General features: G+C 60.5%; 1 protein-coding gene across 11 annotated transcripts in view; it reads left to right on the forward strand.

The window, feature by feature from the left end:
* The window catches only part of KCNQ2 (potassium voltage-gated channel subfamily Q member 2), a 49,039-nt gene that overhangs the window by 16,859 nt on the left and 14,317 nt on the right, over nt 1-17,863 (forward strand). For 10 of the 11 annotated variants that reach the window (XM_036827021.1, XM_036827022.1, XM_036827032.1 and 7 more), the window contains exons 4-11: nt 161-336; nt 1,239-1,364; nt 5,285-5,395; nt 6,075-6,170; nt 11,736-11,830; nt 12,930-12,959; nt 16,256-16,324; nt 17,212-17,241. In XM_036827021.1, the coding sequence (XP_036682916.1) occupies nt 161-336; nt 1,239-1,364; nt 5,285-5,395; nt 6,075-6,170; nt 11,736-11,830; nt 12,930-12,959; nt 16,256-16,324; nt 17,212-17,241 (733 nt within the window). Of the gene's footprint in view, nt 1-160; nt 337-1,238; nt 1,365-5,284; nt 5,396-6,074; nt 6,171-11,735; nt 11,831-12,007; nt 12,066-12,929; nt 12,960-16,255; nt 16,325-17,211; nt 17,242-17,863 lie in introns of those variants that run through there. The other variant, XM_036827031.1, reaches the window with a different exon arrangement.

The following is a 17,863-nucleotide window of genomic DNA, read 5'->3' on the forward strand; positions in this document are numbered from 1 at the left end:
GGGCAGCCGTGCCCAGGGCAGGGCCGGGCTGGGCGGACAGTGGAGCCAGGCCCACACCGGCACTTTGTGCGCGTCCGTCTGTCCGTCCTCCCGGGGCCCTGGCGGGGGGCTGCCCCTCTGCGGCGGGGGCCGCCCCGAGCTCCTCCGCTGTCTCCCGCAGACATCATGGTGCTCATTGCGTCCATCGCCGTGCTGGCCGCCGGCTCCCAGGGCAACGTCTTCGCCACGTCGGCGCTCCGGAGCCTCCGCTTCCTGCAGATCCTGCGCATGATCCGTATGGACCGGCGGGGCGGCACCTGGAAGCTGCTGGGCTCCGTGGTCTACGCGCACAGCAAGGTGAGCCGGCGCCGGGCTGGCTGGCTGGGGCCAGGAGGTCCGGCCAGGCAGGACCCAGCCCCTCGTTTCTTCTGGGCGTCTTCCCATGACTTGACCATCTTCCTCTTCTCTCCAGCTTGTCTGCCAGGTCCGGTCCCTCTGGGCCCCCCCGGAGCCGGCTCGCTCCTTGGTTGGGTGGCTGTGCTGGATCGGTACCCACTGCCCCCCAACCCCCAGGCTCCTGCCCGTTTAGGCTGAGGCTTGTGGTGGCCGCTGGCCGTGGGACCCGCAAGGTGGCTGCAGCCCCATGTCCCGTCCAGATCCCGTCCCTGTGTTGCCAGGGGCCCTGCCCGCCCAGACCCCGCCCTGCCAGGCTCTGCCAGGAGGCCGCCCTCTTGTGGGTGGGCTTATTGGCCCAAGAGTCCCTTCCCCACTACCCTTCCTGTCTGAGCCCGGAGGCTGGGGCTTGGCTGGCAGGACAGAGAGGGTGGTGGTGCCCCAGGGTGCTGAGGTGCTGGACCCCCAGGAAGGGCAGCCAGTCGGGGTGTCTCCCCCAGGCTCAGGGAAGTTGGGGCAGGGTCCCAGCAGGCCCAAGATGCTCCAGCCTGACTGGCGACGGCCGCCTGGGGACACTCCCTTCCTGGGTGGATGCAGCACTGAGCCGTCCCTACCCACCGTCCTCCGGGGGTGAGGTGCATAGGTGTGGGACCACCCAGGGCTGGAACTGGAAGACGCGCTCCGCCTCCCGCCTGCCCCGGGCTCGGGGCTGCTGGGGCTCTGCGGCCGGCTCTCGGGAGGGGCACCCACCCGCTGAAGCCCGGGGGATGCAGCGCCCAGCAAACCTCCAGGCAGGCGGGGCCTCCTGCTCCCGGGGGTGAGTCGGGCTGGACGCTGGCCCAGCGGCTGTGATGGGCCTCTTTCAGGAGCTGGTCACTGCCTGGTACATCGGCTTCCTCTGCCTCATCCTGGCCTCGTTTCTGGTGTACTTGGCGGAGAAGGGAGAGAACGATCACTTTGATACCTACGCGGACGCGCTCTGGTGGGGCCTGGTGAGTGCCCGGCCGCTGGGGCCCCTCCCCTTCGCTGAGGACACGCTCACCGGGTGTGGCCTTCCTTGAGGTCCCTCCTGCACATTGTCTGCCTCCCCCGCTCCCCACTCCAGGATGCGCCCCGACCCCTGGGCCTGGACAGGAGACGCACGGCTCTCCCTGGCTGGCCTGGCCAGAGGCGTCTCTCTGGGGCCTCCTACTGGCCGCTGCTGACTGTGATGCCACGTGGACGTGGCGGCCCAGGCGGGGTGGGGGCAGGGGACGCGCTGGTCTGTGCGGGGTGGAGAGAGGCCTGGGCCCAGGGAGCCTGTGCCCAGCCATGGCCAGTCACCTTCCCTCCTTCCTCACTGACCACCTGTGTGACCTCTGTGATGGGGGCAGGCGGGTCCTGCGGTCCTATTGACGGGCAGGAGAGTTTGAAAAAGGGGAAATGGACGCCCTGGCTCTCCCAGCTTAACGTCCTAGGCTGCCCCCGCCCAGGGTGGGTCCGGAGCTGGTGGATTTTCAGCCCATGCTCACGGCCACCCACCTCCTGAGCCCCTCGAGGGCCACTATCCTGTCACCGGGTGCAAGTGGCCTCTTCTGAGAAAAGCCTTCCTGGGCCCCCCTCTGCAGGGCCCCTCCTGCTCTGAGTGGTGATGCCCCGCGTTCTCCGAGTGTGCCCTCTGGAGACCAGGCTGGGCCCCGCGGGCCTCGGCCCCAGTGGCTGAATGGACCTTGGCCTGGCTCCTCCTCCCCGTTGCCATGGACGTCCCCAGGCAGGGGGGCCAGAGTGCCCTCCTTTGCGAGCTCTTCCTGGGGGTACTGGACACTCAGCCTGGGGGCACTGGGCCGGGGGTCGTGTGGAGGGTCCCGTGGGTGTGGGACGTTAGAGTCCGTTGTCTCCTGGGACCCCAGACCCAGTTCCGAAAACGAGGACCACGTGACCTCGGGCAGATGCTGCAAATCCAGTCGCTGGCAAGAGGGATGCCTGCTTTCACCTGGCCTTTAAGCCAGAGAGCAACTTACTTGTAGTTATTGTATTAATTGCCACGAGGCCCGGAGCCTGTGTCCCTCTACCGACCACGTGGGAAGCAGGGTGATCGGGAGCCTGGGGGTGCGGGGCTCGGCGGGAGAGGGGAGCTGAGGCCCGGGCACCGGGAGCCGCGCATCAGGGCCCACAGCCGCTGAGCGCCCAGCCTCTGACCGGACAGCCCGGGAATCGCCGCTCTCTTGGCCTGCCCTGCCCAGGCCCTCCGGGGGGGCCTCCCCATCTTTAAGAATTGAATCAAAATCTTAAACACGCCCAATAGTGCCTGAGTGTTACAGTGAAAACGTGCCCCCACTCCCATCCCCCACCTTGTGGTGCCCCCCCCAGAAGACGGGGGAACCCTTCTGCGTATTCCCCACCTACACCACCAGGATTTCCTCTGTGAGCTTTATTTTTATTTTATTTTAGGCCGTGCCTCGCGGCTTTTGGGATCTTAGTCCCCCCAGCAGGGGTTGAACCCAGGCCCTCGGCAGTGAGAGCGCTGAGTTGTAACCGCTGGACCGCCAGGGAGTTCCCTCCCCTGTGACTTTAGACTTCAGAGGCTCACCTTGTGTTGTGATAGGGTGCGATTAGCCCCCTCCGTGTCCCTGTCATTCTTGGAAAGCGTCCTGCCCGAGCCCCCCTTTCTTCTGCTCTGTGGGCCGGGGGCCCTCGGAGGGGCCTCACTGGCGTCGGGCGAGTCCCCCCACTGCAGCGCGCTCAAGCCAGCCCCCCGAACGCTGGCCATGAACGCTGACCCCTGAGGGCTGGGCCCCCCGAATGCTGGGCCCCCAGGTGCCGAGTCTCCCGGCACCACCCCCAGTCTGCCCTTGGTTTGGAGGTCACAGTCTTCTGAGGGAAGAAGTTTGTGAGACGCGTGTGTCTGAAGGTGCCCCAATTCCATGGTCCCGCTGGCGGCCGGGCCCCTCCCTCCCTGACGCTTTTCTGGAACGTGGGCCCTGTGGAGGGGGGGGGCTTCCTTCCAGGAGGCTGGTGCCCTTTGCGGCTTCGAAGTCTACAGCTTCCTCCTTCCCTCCTTCCCGGGGCTCCGAGGCCGCTGGTGAGACCGCTGGACCGTGGAACGTGTCCTGTCTGGATTCCTCATCTCTTGGCCTACATCCTGGGAGGTGTCTTCCACCTGACCCTGTGTGATTTGGGTCTCGTTTTCAAGACTCTTTGTTTTATGGATACACTTTCTTCTCTCTGTGCAGGGATAACGGAATTTTTAGGAAGTCTTTGCCCCGTTGGAGGCTTTCTGACCAGCTCTGGGGTCCCAAGAGTAGGGCCAGGCATGGGGAATACAGGCCCGGCTGCTGGTGGGTGGGCAGGAGGGGAAGGGTCTCCCCTCTCGCTGCCCCAGTGATCGCCGGTGTTGGGAGGACATGGGTCTGCGGTCCTGGGGCGGGTGCAGGCGCCCTGGCACAGACTCGCCGTCCTGCCCTGCGCGCCCTGCGCCTACATCAGCGCCAGGTCTGGGGGCCTCTCCTTGAGCCCCGAGAGCCCTTGGGTTTCTCCCCACCTCCTGGCCCTGAGTCAGGCCCGCATCGGCCTCCGTCTCGCCCGGTTCGCTGCCCTCGCCCTCGGCTTGTGTCCTTTCACATCCTTTCCTGTCGCGCTGCCGAGTTTTGGGAGGGGGGCGTGATTTTAAGTATTTTACGTCTTTAAAATGTGTTTAGTTTCTGTTGAAAGCAGTCGAATAGAGGAGCCCAATCACCGGGAGGTTTCTGGTGAGAAGCGAGTGTCCTTCTCACTCCACCCAGCTCCCTGTTACCTGCGCCCAGCTCGCTGGCGCCTTCCCAGAACCTTCTACGCAGGCCCGAATGCCTTGGCTGTGATTTCGCAGGTGACGGGCACAGAAGTCCCTGCTGGCGAAGCCATGATTATTCAGCCCCGTTTTGCAGACTTTTCTCAGACTGCACAGTGGGCTTTGGGTGGACTCTCTGCATGACCCCAGAGTCGGGGGGATGGATTCCCAGGGTGGACAGTGGGTGGGTGGAGAGGTGTCCGTGCCTGTGGTGCGTGGGCCAGTTGACCCTGCTGTCCGGGTGCCCCGATGAGGAAGGTCTGCTGCTCTCCGTTGCCCGGCCAGGGCCGCCGATGCCCCCAGCCCCTGCTCCTGCTCACGCCTCGGCCCCTCCCGCGGTTTGGCTAAGACCACCCCCTCTCAGGGCCCGCCTGGGCCCGCCTCCCAGCCCAGCCGGCCATGTGGTCTGTCCTGAGCCTCCGTGCCTGCCTCTGTGTGTGGCCTTGGTGGTCCTGCACATCAGGCCTGAGTCTCCACTTTGGCGGGTTTTGTGGGAGCTACCTGAAAATGGCCCCCTCCATTTGGGCTCCCGGGAAGGCCCATCTGGGCCCCACTTCCTCCCTGCCCACTCCCCGGCCGCAGAGCAATTCTAAACACAAACGCTTGGCTCCCCCAGCGCCTCCGAGGCCCTGCCTGCCACACCCTGGGGAGGGGCCTTTTCCTTCTCCAGTCTCTCCCCTCCTGTCGCCTCCTCCAGCCCCACCCCCGGCCCCTCCCGCTCTCCTGGCTTCAGCTTACAAGCCTCCCTCCGAAGGGCCCCACGCGACCCTCTCTGCGTCCCTGGAAGGTCCCTCGGCACTGTCACCTCTCAGGCCCCTGGCTCTCTCCTAGCCTCCTGGCTTCTGGCTGGGTGTGAAATGAGAGCAGAGCCTGACCCCCCCGCCCAGCGCATAGGGAAGGAGCAGAGGCTCGGAGTTTGGATGTGATTGTTGAGGGGGAAGGGCGGCCAACAGTGACCCTGGCCTCTCGGGCCCTGGGAGGGCGGCGTGGCTGGGGGGGGGGTTGTCCAGCAGCCCTGAGGCCTCAGGAGGAGGGTCCGGCTCAGGTCCCGGGCCTCCAGGCGGCCACTGTCCGGCCTGGCTGAGCGATGGGGCCTGCTGTCCGCAGATCACCCTGACGACCATCGGCTACGGGGACAAGTACCCCCAGACCTGGAACGGGAGGCTCCTGGCAGCAACTTTCACCCTCATCGGCGTCTCCTTCTTTGCTCTTCCTGCTGTGAGTCGTGCCCCTTCCTGCCTTTGCTGGGGACGGGGTCTGGGCTCCCCTGGTGACCACAGCTGCCCTCGGGGCCATGTGGGGCGGGGGCAGGGCTCCCAGCAGGTCCACGGGCCCCAGGAGTGGACGTGGCAGCCTCCACAACCTGCCGCCCCAGGCTGTACCTTCTGACCTGTGTCTGCGCGTCCCTGTCAGCGCCTCCCAGCCTTGTGGGATTGGCCAGTCGGGTCCTTGTGACCAGGAGCGGTGCTGTACGGTGACACAGCCCCGTCAGGTCTCCTTCAGAAGAGGCAAGGGCCCTGTTAACCCTCTACCCGCAGCTGCGGGGGCGGGGCTGGCGACGCTGTCCTCCCGGTGGCCCTTCTCTGTGACCCCGGCCACACCCCTGCACTCACTCCAGTGTGGACAAATCGGGGAGGAGGATTAATCTCTGGGCCCAGATGTGTTCAGAGTGGGCCCCGCCAGGCTCCTGGAAGCCTGAAGCTCCCTTCACCCCAAATCCAAGTCTTTCCCCCAGCCTGTCTCCTGGCATTGGGGGCTGAGGAGGCAGGAAGGTGGAGCCAGAAGTGTGCAGGCAAGGGTGGGGTGGGGGTGTGGTCCCCCGGACGTGGTCCGACCCTGAGGAGCTCAGTGTGGGGCTGTGGTCCCTGGGGCATCGTCTGACCCCAGTGACTTGCAGGGCATTTTGGGGTCTGGCTTTGCCCTGAAGGTTCAAGAGCAGCACCGTCAGAAGCACTTTGAGAAGAGGCGGAACCCTGCCGCAGGCCTGATCCAGGTGAGTCCAGGTGGCCCCCCACAGGGAGGGCCGCGTGGACCTCCACGTAGACCGGCAGAGCCCCTGGCCTGGGCCCACGATGTTGGAGTGGAGCCCTGCTTGGCATCTGTCTCCCTGTTGGGGGATTCGAGTCTGTGCTGAGAACCAGCTTAGATGCCCGCAGCTGTCTGGCAGCTACAGCACAGGCAGCAGCAAGGCGGGTGCTGGCCAGCGCTCTGTGGGCCCTGGGTCCTGGGCCAGGCTGTCACAGGTGCCCCCGAGGTGTCCCTTCACAGCGCTGACACCCATCCTGCACTTGTGGGATCAGGGTTCAGAGATCCCCACGCAGGTAGATGCCAGAGCGAAGTCTGTGCTGCCCCAGCTCACACTGCCCACCCCATCGCTGGGGGTCACAGCGGCCACTCGGCCTCCAGTAGTGCTTCATGAGCCATCCTGAGAGTGTGGGCCCGAGCACAGGCTGCCTGATGGGCCCAGCGTTCCTGCAGCCCCTCCCAAAGCCCAGGGGACCCAGCGGACCTTTGGAGTTGACTGGCCTTTACTGCTGGCTGGACACTGCCCTGGCCCCTCAAGTGCATTTCTTTTTTAAAGGTGTGGTCTTGCCCTGGGTGCAGCCTACTTTTGTGTATGTATGTATGCATGTGTCTTTCACCATAAGAACTTCAAATGGCTACTTCTTTTAAATGCAAAAGAGTGTGAAGAAGAACAAAAATGCCCCCCAGTCCCACCCACTATTGACAATAAAGTCACAGCACTACGTGTGGTTCAGAGGTTTGAGTGGCACAGGGAAGGAGCATGGCCTGAACACGCAGCACCTACCCCCTGCCCCTCCTCTCCGAGAAGCTCGGAGGTTTGGGAAGGAGACGTGGAAGAATTAGGGCTTGGGAAGGACCCCCATACACTGGGGGATCTAGGAGGCACACACATGCCCAGTGCTGGGCGCAGGCTCAGAAGTGACTGGAGAAGACGCTAATTGCTCACCTCAGGCTGATCTTTAGACTCCATGCAAGCAGGAAGTGATGGCTAAGGCAGAGCTGTAAGTGACCTTCTCAGATGTTGGAGGAGTGCCCCAACACAGGGCCGGTCTGCAGAGGCTGAGAGCATTTGTTTCCTCTTTGGTTCTTTGGGTTTAAGGGAACGTCTTTCAAGTCACCATCTGACCACTGAGCTAAGGGAACAGAGACTTCAGTGACCACACACAACAAAGAATACAGCGTTTACGGAATAGCTTAGAAAAGTCACTTAACAAACTACTACAATCAACAACAAGCAGCAGCAACAAACTCCGGGGATGGGGAGGAATCTGACTTCCAGAGGTACCACATTACAATACTCAAAATGTCTAGTTTTCAACAAAAAATTGTGAGGCATGCGAAGAAACAAGGAAGCATGATCCAGTCACAGGAAAAAAAAAATTAATAGAAACTATCCCTGAAGAAGCCCTGATGTTTGATTTACTAGACAAAGACTTTCAATTAGCTGTTTAAATATGCACAAAAGACTAAAGGAATCCATGGAAATGAACTAAAGGAAATCAGAAGAATGATGTCTCACCAAATAGAGAATGTCCATAGAGATAGAAATAATATAAAGGAAACAGATAGAAATTCTGGAGCTGAAGAGTACAATAACTGAAATGAAAAATTCAGTAGAGGGTTCAGCAGCAGATCTGAGCAGGCAGAAGGAAGAATCGCAGACTTGAAGACAGGTGAGTTGAAGTCACCCAGTCTGAGGAGCAGAAAGAGAACAAAGGAAGAAAAATGAGCAGAGCCCATGAGACCTGTGGGATACTGTTTAATGTACCAATATTTGCATAATGGGAGTCCCAGAAAGAGAAGAGGGGTTGGGCAAAAAGAATACCTGAAAAAATAAGGCTGAAAACTTCCCAGATTTGATGAAAGACGTGAATCTGTACCTCCAAGTAGTGTAAAGTCAAAGAGATTCACACCAGGACTCATTATGATCAAACTGTTGAAGCCCACAGACAGGGGGAGTCTTGGAAGCAGCAGGAGAGAAAGGACTCTTGGTGCCCAAGGGTCCTCCGTGAGGGTAACTGCCGATTTCTCATCAGAAACCATGGGGACCAGAAGGCAGTGGGATGACGTGTTTAAAGTCTGCAAAGAAAAAACTGTCGACCCAGAATTCTGGTCTGGCAAAATTATGCTTCAAAAGAGAAATCACAGCATTCCCATAAAAACAAAAGCTGAGGGAGTTTGTAGCTAATAGACCTGCCCTACAGGACATGCTGAGGAGGGCTCTTCAGACGGAAGTGAAAGGAGCCTGGGCAGTAACTCAAGCCACACAGACACTGGTAAAGTTAACTACACAGGTAAACATGAAAGCGAGTAGTAGTATATTTTTGATTTGTAACTCATTTTTTCCCTTATATGAGTTAAAAACAAAGGCATAAAGCAATAATCATAAATCTGTATATCTGGGTGCACACTGTAGAGGGTGTAATTTGTAACAGTTACAACATAAAGGGGGCGGACCACACAAGAGCAGAGTCTCTGTTCACTATTGAAGCTGAGTTGGTGTTAATTCAAACTAGATTGTTATAAATTTAAGATGGAATTAATCATAATCCCAGGGTAGCCTTTAAGAAAACAACTAAAAAATACCAGAAAAGGAAACGAGAAGGGACTCAGTAATAACTAGAAAAAAATGAAACTCTACAGAAGGCAATAATGGAGGAATTGAGAAACAAAAAAACAGCAGAAGCAAGTCCTTCCTTATAAGTAATTACTTTAAATGTAAATGGATTAAACTCCCCAATTAAAAGGTAGAGATTGGAGGAATGGATTAAAAATCTATTCAACTATACTAGATCCAAAGACGACAATACACTGAAAGTGAAAGAATGAAAAAAGATATTCCATGCAAACAGTGACCTAGAGCCGGGTTGGCCACACTTGTATCAGACAAAATAGACAAGTCAAGAAAAAGAAGGCTGTTATGTATTGATAAGAGTCAATTTATAAAGATGATTAACAATCATAAACATTTATATACTAACAACAGAGTCCTAAAAATATATGAAGCAAAAACTGACAGAATTAAAGGATGAAATAGACATTTCTACAGTAATACCTGGAGAATTCAATACCCCACTTTCAAAATGGGTAGAAAGGTACTTCCCTGGTGGCACAGTGGTTAAGAATTCACCTGCCAATGCAGGGGACATGGGTTTGAGCCCTGGTCTGGGAAGATCCCATGTGCCACGGAGCAACTAAGCCCGTGCATCACAGCTACTGAGCCTGCGCTCTAGAGCCCGCGAGCCAGAACTACTGAGCCTGCATGCCACTACTACTGAAGCCCATGTGCTTAGAGCCCGTGCTCCACAACAAAGAGAAGCCACCGCAATGAGAAGCCCACACACCACAATGAAGAGTAGCTCCTGCTCGCCGCAACTAGAGAAAGCCCGCAGGCAGCAACGAAGACCCAATGCAGCCAAAAATAAATACATTAAAAAAAAATGGAGGGGGCTTCCCTGGTGGCGCAGTGGTTGAGAATCTGCCTGTCGATGCAGGGGACACGGGTTCGAGCCCTGGTCTGGGAGGATCCCACATGCCACGGAGCAGCTAGGCCCGTGAGCCACAATTGCTAAGTCTGCGCGTCTGGAGCTTGTGCTCCGCAACGGGAGAGGCCGCGATGGTGAGAGGCCCGCGCACCGCGGTGAGGAGTGGCCCCCACTTGCCACAACTGGAGAGGGCCCTCGCACAGAAACGAAGACCCAACACAGCCATAGATAAATAAATAAATAAATAAATAAATAAATAAATAAATAAAAACCCAAAATTAAAAAAAAAAAAATGGGTAGAAAAACCAGACAAAAGATCCTTAGGAGACAGAGGACTTGAACAAACCACGACCCAGCTAGACCTGCAGACATCTGTCATTAGACATGTGTCACCAACCACAGAGAACACATCCTTCTCAAGTGCACGTGGAACATTCCCCAGGATAGACCATGGGTTGGGCCAAAACAAGTCTCGATAGTTGGGTGCCACATCTATCCAATGAGGAAAGGACAGTCTCTTTGACGGTGGTTCTGGGATACTGGATACCCATGTTTAAAGGAGTGAAGTTTGACCCTTACCTCACACCAATACAAAATTAACTCCAAATGGATTAAAAACCTAAATATAAGAGCTAAAACTAAAATTCTTAGATGAAATTATGGATGTAAATCTCTATGACTTTGGTTTCTTAGATATGACACCAAAAGCACAAGCAACAAAAGAAAAAATAAATAAGACTTTAGCAAAATTAAAAACTTTTGTACGTTAAAGGACACTATTCATAGTGTCTCTTTAGAGAGCGAAAAGACAGCCCACAGAATGGGAGAAAATATTTGCAAATCATATATCTGATACGGGTCTGGTATCCAAAATATATGAAGGACTCATACAGCTGAACAACAGACAGACACACAACCCAATTAAGAAATGGGCAGAGGATTTAAGTAGACATCTCCCTGAAGAAGATACACAGATGGCTAATAACATTAAAAGATGTTCAGCATCATTCTTCATGAAGGAAATGCAAATCAAAAGCACTTCACATCCACCAGGATGGCTAAAATGAAAAGAAAAAGTGTTGATGAGGATGTGGCGAAATCAGAATCCTCGTACGTTGCTGGGGGGATGTGAAATGGTGCAGCCACTGTAGAAAACAGTTTGGTGGTTCCTCAAAAAGTTAAACATATCACATGACCCAGGAATCCCACTCCTAGGTATACACCCAACAGAACTGAAAACAGGTGTTCAGCCAAAAAGCTTCACACAGGTGTTTGTAGCAGCACTATTCACAGGAGCTGAAAGGTGGAGACAGCTCAGATGTCCCTCGGTGGGTGAAAGGATACACAGATGTGGTCCATCCATACGCTTGAATATTGCTCAGCCTTAAAAAGAACGAGGCCCGGACACAGGCTCCAGCAGGGATGGGCCTTGAGAATGTGCTAAATGAAGGAGGCCAGACACAGAAGGCCACGCGCTACGATTCCATCGCTACAAAGTGCCTGGAGTAGGGAAAGCCACAGGGACTGATGCAGATTGGGGGTGGCAGGCCGGGGGCAGGAGGGGGCGGGGAGCCACGCTGGTGGGTTGGGGGCACTTGTTTTTGAGGTGGTAAAAATGTGGGGTTGGCTGGAGGGGACAGTTGCACAGCAACGGGAATGGACTCAGCGCCAGTTAATTGCACACTTTAAAGTGGTGAATTTTAGTCAATGTGTATTTTACCCCAGTTAACAAAAAGAGTGAGGAGCAGAAGCCCAGGCCGGGTCGAGGTTGGTGTACAGGGCAGGCCCGCGCCTGGCAGGGGCTCAGTCTCAAAGTGGGGAGGATGAGGGCTGTCCCTGGCTCTGCCCTCCACCCCGTCCCCCGGGGAGGGAAGGAAGGTGACCACGATGCCGGGTGACGGCTTCCAAGCGTCAGGTAGGACAGATGGAAGGAAAGAACCGAAGCTCCCTGCAGACTCGCCGGGTGCACGGGGATGTGCAGGGGCGAGGCCCTGGGGGAGGCCGGTGGGGCCCCTTAGTGCCCAGCTGATGTCCTGTCCTCCCCGCAGTCCGCCTGGAGGTTCTACGCCACCAACCTGTCACGCACGGACCTGCACTCCACGTGGCAGTACTATGAGCGCACGGTGACCGTCCCCATGTACAGGTACCTCCCGCACCTCCCCAGAACTGCCTGTGTGCAGCCCCCTTTGTTCTTAAACCCCATTTTTGGTTGTCGTTCATCATTTTGATTATTTTTTGTTTCTTTTTCTTTAAAATGTATGTACTTTTCAAAAAGGAATCGTGCGTGATTATTTTATTAATTTTGTTCTCTGTTTTATAGTTTGCGGCTTTTATTTTTCACCTTCATTCCGCCCCCTGCTTAGTGTCCTTGCTGTCAGGTGCGTAGTGTGTAAACCTTGTGACGACAGCCCCCCAGAGCTTGCGGAGGTAAATGCCAGCTGGTTCCGGGGACCGCAGCCCCTCCAGGGGGCCCCGCGTTTCGAAGCAAAAGGATAGCCTTGACCCCCTGACCCCCAGCGAGGGCAAGAGTCTCTGCTCAAGGAAGGAGAGCACCCCAGACCCCACAGCGAGGTCCCGACAGGACAAAGCACAGACACCCCCAGGCGCCCTGAGGGGGAGAGGAGGGGGCCGGGGAGCCCTCCCTGGGGGGCTGCGTGGTCAGCAGGCGGCTTTCCAGGCACCGCTTGTGCCCCCCGGGGTTGTCTGTGCCAGGCTCTGGCTTAGAACGAGGTCTGAGGTGAGAAGGGCGAGGGCTGGCCAGCGTCCATGCAGGTCAGGTGCCCCCGGGCTGGGCGCTGCCCCTGCCAGCCCGCCCTCCCCGCTAGGGGCTGACGCTGAGCCCTGGGGCCTCTCAGCCCGAGGAGTCCCCTTACCTGCCCCTGGGGGTGTCCACCCACGGAGCCCTCTCCCTGGGGCAGGGTCCTCCTGCGGGTCCCCACCTGCCACCTGCCTCTCTCGGGATCTGCCCGCTCCCTCCTCCAGCACCGTCCCACTGGCACTTTCGGGGGCGCTGAGCTTCGGGGCGGTGGGGGCCTGGTGCCACCCGCTTCCCGGAAATGCTGAAGGCACTGCGCCCTCAGCCCTCCGGCCGAGGCAGGACTGACCCTCGTGCTAATTTTCTTTGTTCTGTTGTTTCCCCCACTTTCCTGGACTATTTTTTTTTCATTTTCTTTTTCTTATCCCGTTCTTTTAAAATCTTTCATTCCTTTCCCTTTGTGTGTGTGTGAAAACACTTGAAAAAGCTCGCAAACTCAAACCTACGGGGCCTCCAGGTAGGACTGCATGGGCGGAAAGCGTGTGGTGTGGTGTGGTTCTGTTCTGTTGGGGGCTGTTCCGGGGCCACCCCGAGCCCGCCCCGCCCAGCCTGTGGCCCCCGCCTGGAGCCACGTGCGCCCTCCTCGCTGCCCGGGCTCCCCCTCCCGACCGCCCCCTCCCCACCAGCTGCTTTCTCGTGCTGGGTCTGTCTGTCCAGGTGTCCTCCGTTCCTTGTCCTGCTTCCTGCCTTGTCTCAGTGGCTGGGGTCCCGCCCCACGGGCCCCACTTACTCCCAGTGCAGAGGTGGTGGAGACGGGGCATCAGCCACCCCAGCTCGGGGGCACCCCAGCCAGCCGCCCCCGGTCCTGGAAGGCAGCTCTGGGCTTGGGGTCTCCCTCTCTGCATCCGCCCCCCGCCCCGAGTCTTCTCACTGCAGCGAGAGGGAGACGTGAGGCCCTGGGCAGAGGGGGCCTGCGGTCCATCCGTGTGGCCCCACTGACCGTGTCTGCCCCGGACGGCTCTCTTCCTGCTGCACTTTCAGTCGGGGGCCCCGTGCCCAGACGGGGGCGCTGAACTGCTCCACGAGGACCCCCATGCCCGGGGCCAGGTCCCTTTGTAGGCCCTGTCCTTCCCCTCAGAGTGGTGGCACCGTGCTGCGCCCTGCAGAGCCGGGGCGGGGGGCGGTCTCTCATCCTCCCCTGGCGCCCTGCGTGGGAACCGTGTTAGAAAGTTAACCCCTCCGCTCCCAGGAGGGAAGAGGGAGCTGTGCTGGGCAGTGTAGGGCCAGGCTCCAGGGGCGGGAGGGTCCTGACCCCTCGGCATCTCCGCCCCAGCAGTGCCTGCCTTTCACCGTTGGCCACGGGCCCCAGGGGCTTCACTCAGAGGCGGAGGTGGCAGTGGGCACAGCATCCTTCCCGTCTGCTGGCCCTGGACCTCTGGGGCTCCAGGCTGCCGGGCAGTTGGGGGGACCCTGCTTCAGAGCCCGACAGGCTCCTCCCAGACCCGATGGGCCCCTCGGTCCATCTTCTCCAGCAGCCCCCCATCCCCCGACGTCTGTGGAAGCACCCCATCCCCACCCCGGGCCTGGGGGCTGGCCTCGTCCTCCGGAGGCGTCTGACCCCAGACTAGCCGCTGCTCGCTCCTGGGGACGCCCCCCGATGTGTCCCCCACTCCCATCGCCCACTGCACCCTCGTCCTCCACGACTGGGGCTGTGTGGGCGTGGCCCTCACGTGTGTGGTGCCTGCACGTCCCTGTCCGCGGCCCCGCCCGTCCGTGTTCTGTCCCCTGCCTCTGTGTGTCCAAGGCATGGCGTCCTAACTGCGTGCCCCTACCCTGGACCTGCGTGTGTGGTGGCCGAGTGGGGCCAGCCGCCCAGGGTCTCTGTTCCAGGCCCCGTGGTGGGTGGCCAAGGGGGTGGGGAGGCCAGCTCTGTCCCGGTGTCCAGTCCTGGGGCTCTGCTGCGCCCATGGCGTGAGCCGACCTGACTGCGCAGGCCTCCTGCTTGGTCAGGACCTACGAGGACAGGAGAGACCTGGAGGGGGAGTGGGGAGGGGGACAGAGAGGGCTAGCGTTCCCAGGGTCCAGGCCTGGCCGGGCTTGGGCTGCAGAAGGAAGAGAGGGGCGGGGCCGCCCCAGCGGGCCCTGGAGATGGCAGTGACTGGGGCAGGCCCGGCAGAGGGGGCACTCGCATGGGCGCTAGGGGGCGTGGCTGGGTAGAGGAGGCGTCGGGAGGGACCAGAGCAAAGCCGGACTGGCAGGTGGGCGGGGCGGGGCGGGGCCGTGGGTGCAGGGGCATCACACGAGGAGGGCGGGCACCCAGGGAGAGGAGGACACGGTGGGGGGGGGGATGCAGGAGGGGACAGGAGCGGGTGAGGGCTGGAGCCAGGGCTATGTGTGTGGCGGGTGGTGGTGCTGTGGACCCGGTGAGGGTGCCCAGGATGGCTCGGACACAGGTGCCCAGGAGGGACAGGGGTCCCCAGGGTCAAGAAGGCCTGAGGCTCAGGACTGGGTTTGGGGGCTGGGGCTGAGTGGGGGGTGTCACAGGGCAGGTGGGGATGTCACAGACAGTGGGGTATCACAGAGCAGGTGGGAAGTCACAGGGCAGGCGGGGGTGTCACCGAGCAGGTGGGGTGTCACAGGGCAGGTGGGGATGTCACAGACAGTGGGGTGTCACCGAGCAGGTGGGGTGTCACAGGGCAGGTGGGGATGTCACAGACAGTGGGGTATCACAGAGCAGGTGGGGAGTCACAGGGCAGGTGGGGATGTCACAGACAGTGGGTGTCACAGGGCAGGTGGGGTGTCACAGAGCAGGTGGGGTGTCACAGGGTAGGAGGGGTGTCACAGACAGTGGGTGTCACAGAGCAGGTGGGGTGTCACAGGGTAGGAGGGGTGTCAGAGAGCAGGCGGAGTTGTCACAGCAGGTGGGGGCTGAGTCAGGAAAGAGAGACCAGTGCCTGGAAACACACAGGGTCACTGATGGCATGGAAGCTGTGTGAGGGCCGAAGGTGGCCAGGATCCGCGAGGAGGGTGGAGAGTGGGGTGGGGTGGGGGACAGAAGTGTCCCCAGACATTGTGGGGACTTGTGTCTCGGGTGAGTCTCCTGCAGCTGGAGGTGGGAGGCCTGGGCTTCCCCAGGAACCTCCCAGGTATACAAAGCCCTGCCTGGCATCCCAGGGGGACTGTTCACCTCTCGGCTCCCTGGCTGGTGGCCGCGGCACTGAATGCTGGGCCGGCAGGCGGGCCTGGCGTGCGGCTGTCCTGGTAGGTGTGAGTGCGTCTGGGAGGAGGGCTCGGAGCAGGGCCAGGCCAGCCGTGCAGGAGGCCCGCTTGCAGCCCTGTGGGCTCTGCCCGGCACAGTCCTTTCCTGTGACCTCGGCCCCGCTCAGCCTTGGCAGGGAGAGTGGCTCTGCAGAGAGGGGTCTGGGAGCCCCACTATGTTGGGGGCTGGGTTTGCAACTGTGCTTCCCCTGGGGGTGTTCAGGGATTGGGAAGGGGGAGGGGCGGGAGCCCCCCGTCCTCCCTGCAGGACCGGCTCCACGTGGGCATGCCCTCTAGCGATGGCCTGGGCCCCGTGCACTCCCACGGCTGGGGTCCCCGGGGTGAGGGAGCCCAGAGATGAAGACAGTGCCCCAGCCCCAGAGGTGGAGGCCCGGGCTCCCCGGGGTCTGCCGCCGCCGTGCGCTCCTCCCCTCTCTGCCTGTGACGGGCCACAGCCCGTGTCCCCGTGTGAGACGCCGGTGCTCGTGAGAGCTGGGCTGAGGGCCCCTGGGGCTCTGGCGGGCGGGGGCCCACTCTCCTGTCCTCCTGCCGCAGACTGATCCCGCCGCTCAACCAGCTAGAGCTGCTTCGAAACCTCAAGAGCAAGTCTGGACTCACCTTCAGGTGAGTGGGGGCGCCTGGGCTGGCGCCCGGGGCACGGCGTCTCTGGGCTTGGCAAGGCGCTGGCAGCTGCAGGATGCTGGTGGCCGGGCTGCTGTGGGACCCGGTGATGCTGGTGGTTTTCCGCTTTTGCTGACCCCGGTCTCGGCTCCCATCCTGAGGGCGGCCGGTTGCGGGGTGGGCGCAGAGAGGGGAGCTCCACGTGGGGCCGGGAGGCTGGCGCTCTGGCCTCGGGCGGGAAGAAGAGTCCGACCCGGCATGTCCCTGGAGCGTCGGGTGGACACACGCGGTGGCACCTGCTGGTTCTCCCAGTCGCAAACCCTGCGGCTCCTCGAGCGCTCGACGCGGGGAGGGGCGTGCGGAGGGGGCGGGCTGGGCCGCAGGAGAGGGCAGGGGGGGGTGCCCGTGACCAGGCCTGTTTGCCGACACGGAGGGGCTCTCAGTGGGCGGAGTGGCTGGAGCGGGTTGAATGGTGCCCCCCCGCCCGCCCCGCAAAGACGCATCCATGCCCTGGAACCCGTGAACGTGACCTCACCTGGAAGAGTCTTCGTGGGTGTGGTGAAGTGCGGGGCCTCAGCTGTCCTGAGCGTCGGCTGTGGAGGAGCTTCCTCTCTGAAAGTCTGTTAATGTCGGCCATTCTGATGAAAGCGCGTGTCCATAAACACGGGGCGGTAGCAACCGCAGCCTCGGAACTTCTCGTGACCCCTTCCGGATCCCCTGTCCCCTGGGACCCGCCTCCTCCGGCCCCCAGGGGGCTCTCGGGGTGGGCGGGCTGTTCCTGCCCCCTCACACGCAGCCCCCGGCCTGTGGGAGCGTGGGGGGGTCAGCTGGGCTCTGCACGGGGTCGGCCGGAGGGCCGGCCGCGAACAGGCCTGTGCTTCTGTTTGCAGGAAGGAGCCCCAGCCGGAGCCATCCCCAAGGTCAGTGCCACCTTCTCCCGCTGCCTCCGCGCCTGCCCTGTGTGTCCTCGGGGAGCGCGGGCTGCCTCGGGGCTGTGCATGCTCCTGTGTGCTGCTGAGGGTGGACCCCTGCCTGCTGGCGATGTGGGCCCTTAAATCACGCTTCCTGGGTCCACGCCCCCTCCCAGGCCCCGGGCCTGCTCGGCAGCTGAGGGGCAGCTCCTGCCCTCCCGTGACTGTAGCCCCTCGGACCGGACGCGGGGGGCTTCTGGGGGAGCAGTCCTACCAGCTCCAGCACAGGGCCTGGGCTGTTCTGAGCCGAGGGCGACCCAGGTGGACACTCCCACGGGGTGTCCCCCCGACATTGCAGGTCAGGGTCAGACGATGGGAGGAGGGGCAGCTCTGAGGAGGGCTCTTCGCATCACCCCTGTCAGGTCTTGGTTTGTGGAAGGTTTCTGGAGGGGTGGGAGAGGGTCCCCTTTGGGGCAGGGTCCCCTGCCCTGCTTCACACCCCCTCGGTGAGGACCGGTCTCCCCCTCCCTGGGTCTGTCCAGGCCCCTGCGGTTCTGTTTGCTTTAGGCGAGTTCGAGACTGGGACCCCGAACGGGGACTCCCAGGGATGACTTCTGCTGGGGGCAGAGGA

This window comes from Balaenoptera musculus, chromosome 15 (assembly GCF_009873245.2).
Source record: "Balaenoptera musculus isolate JJ_BM4_2016_0621 chromosome 15, mBalMus1.pri.v3, whole genome shotgun sequence".
Lineage (NCBI taxonomy): Eukaryota > Metazoa > Chordata > Mammalia > Artiodactyla > Balaenopteridae > Balaenoptera > Balaenoptera musculus.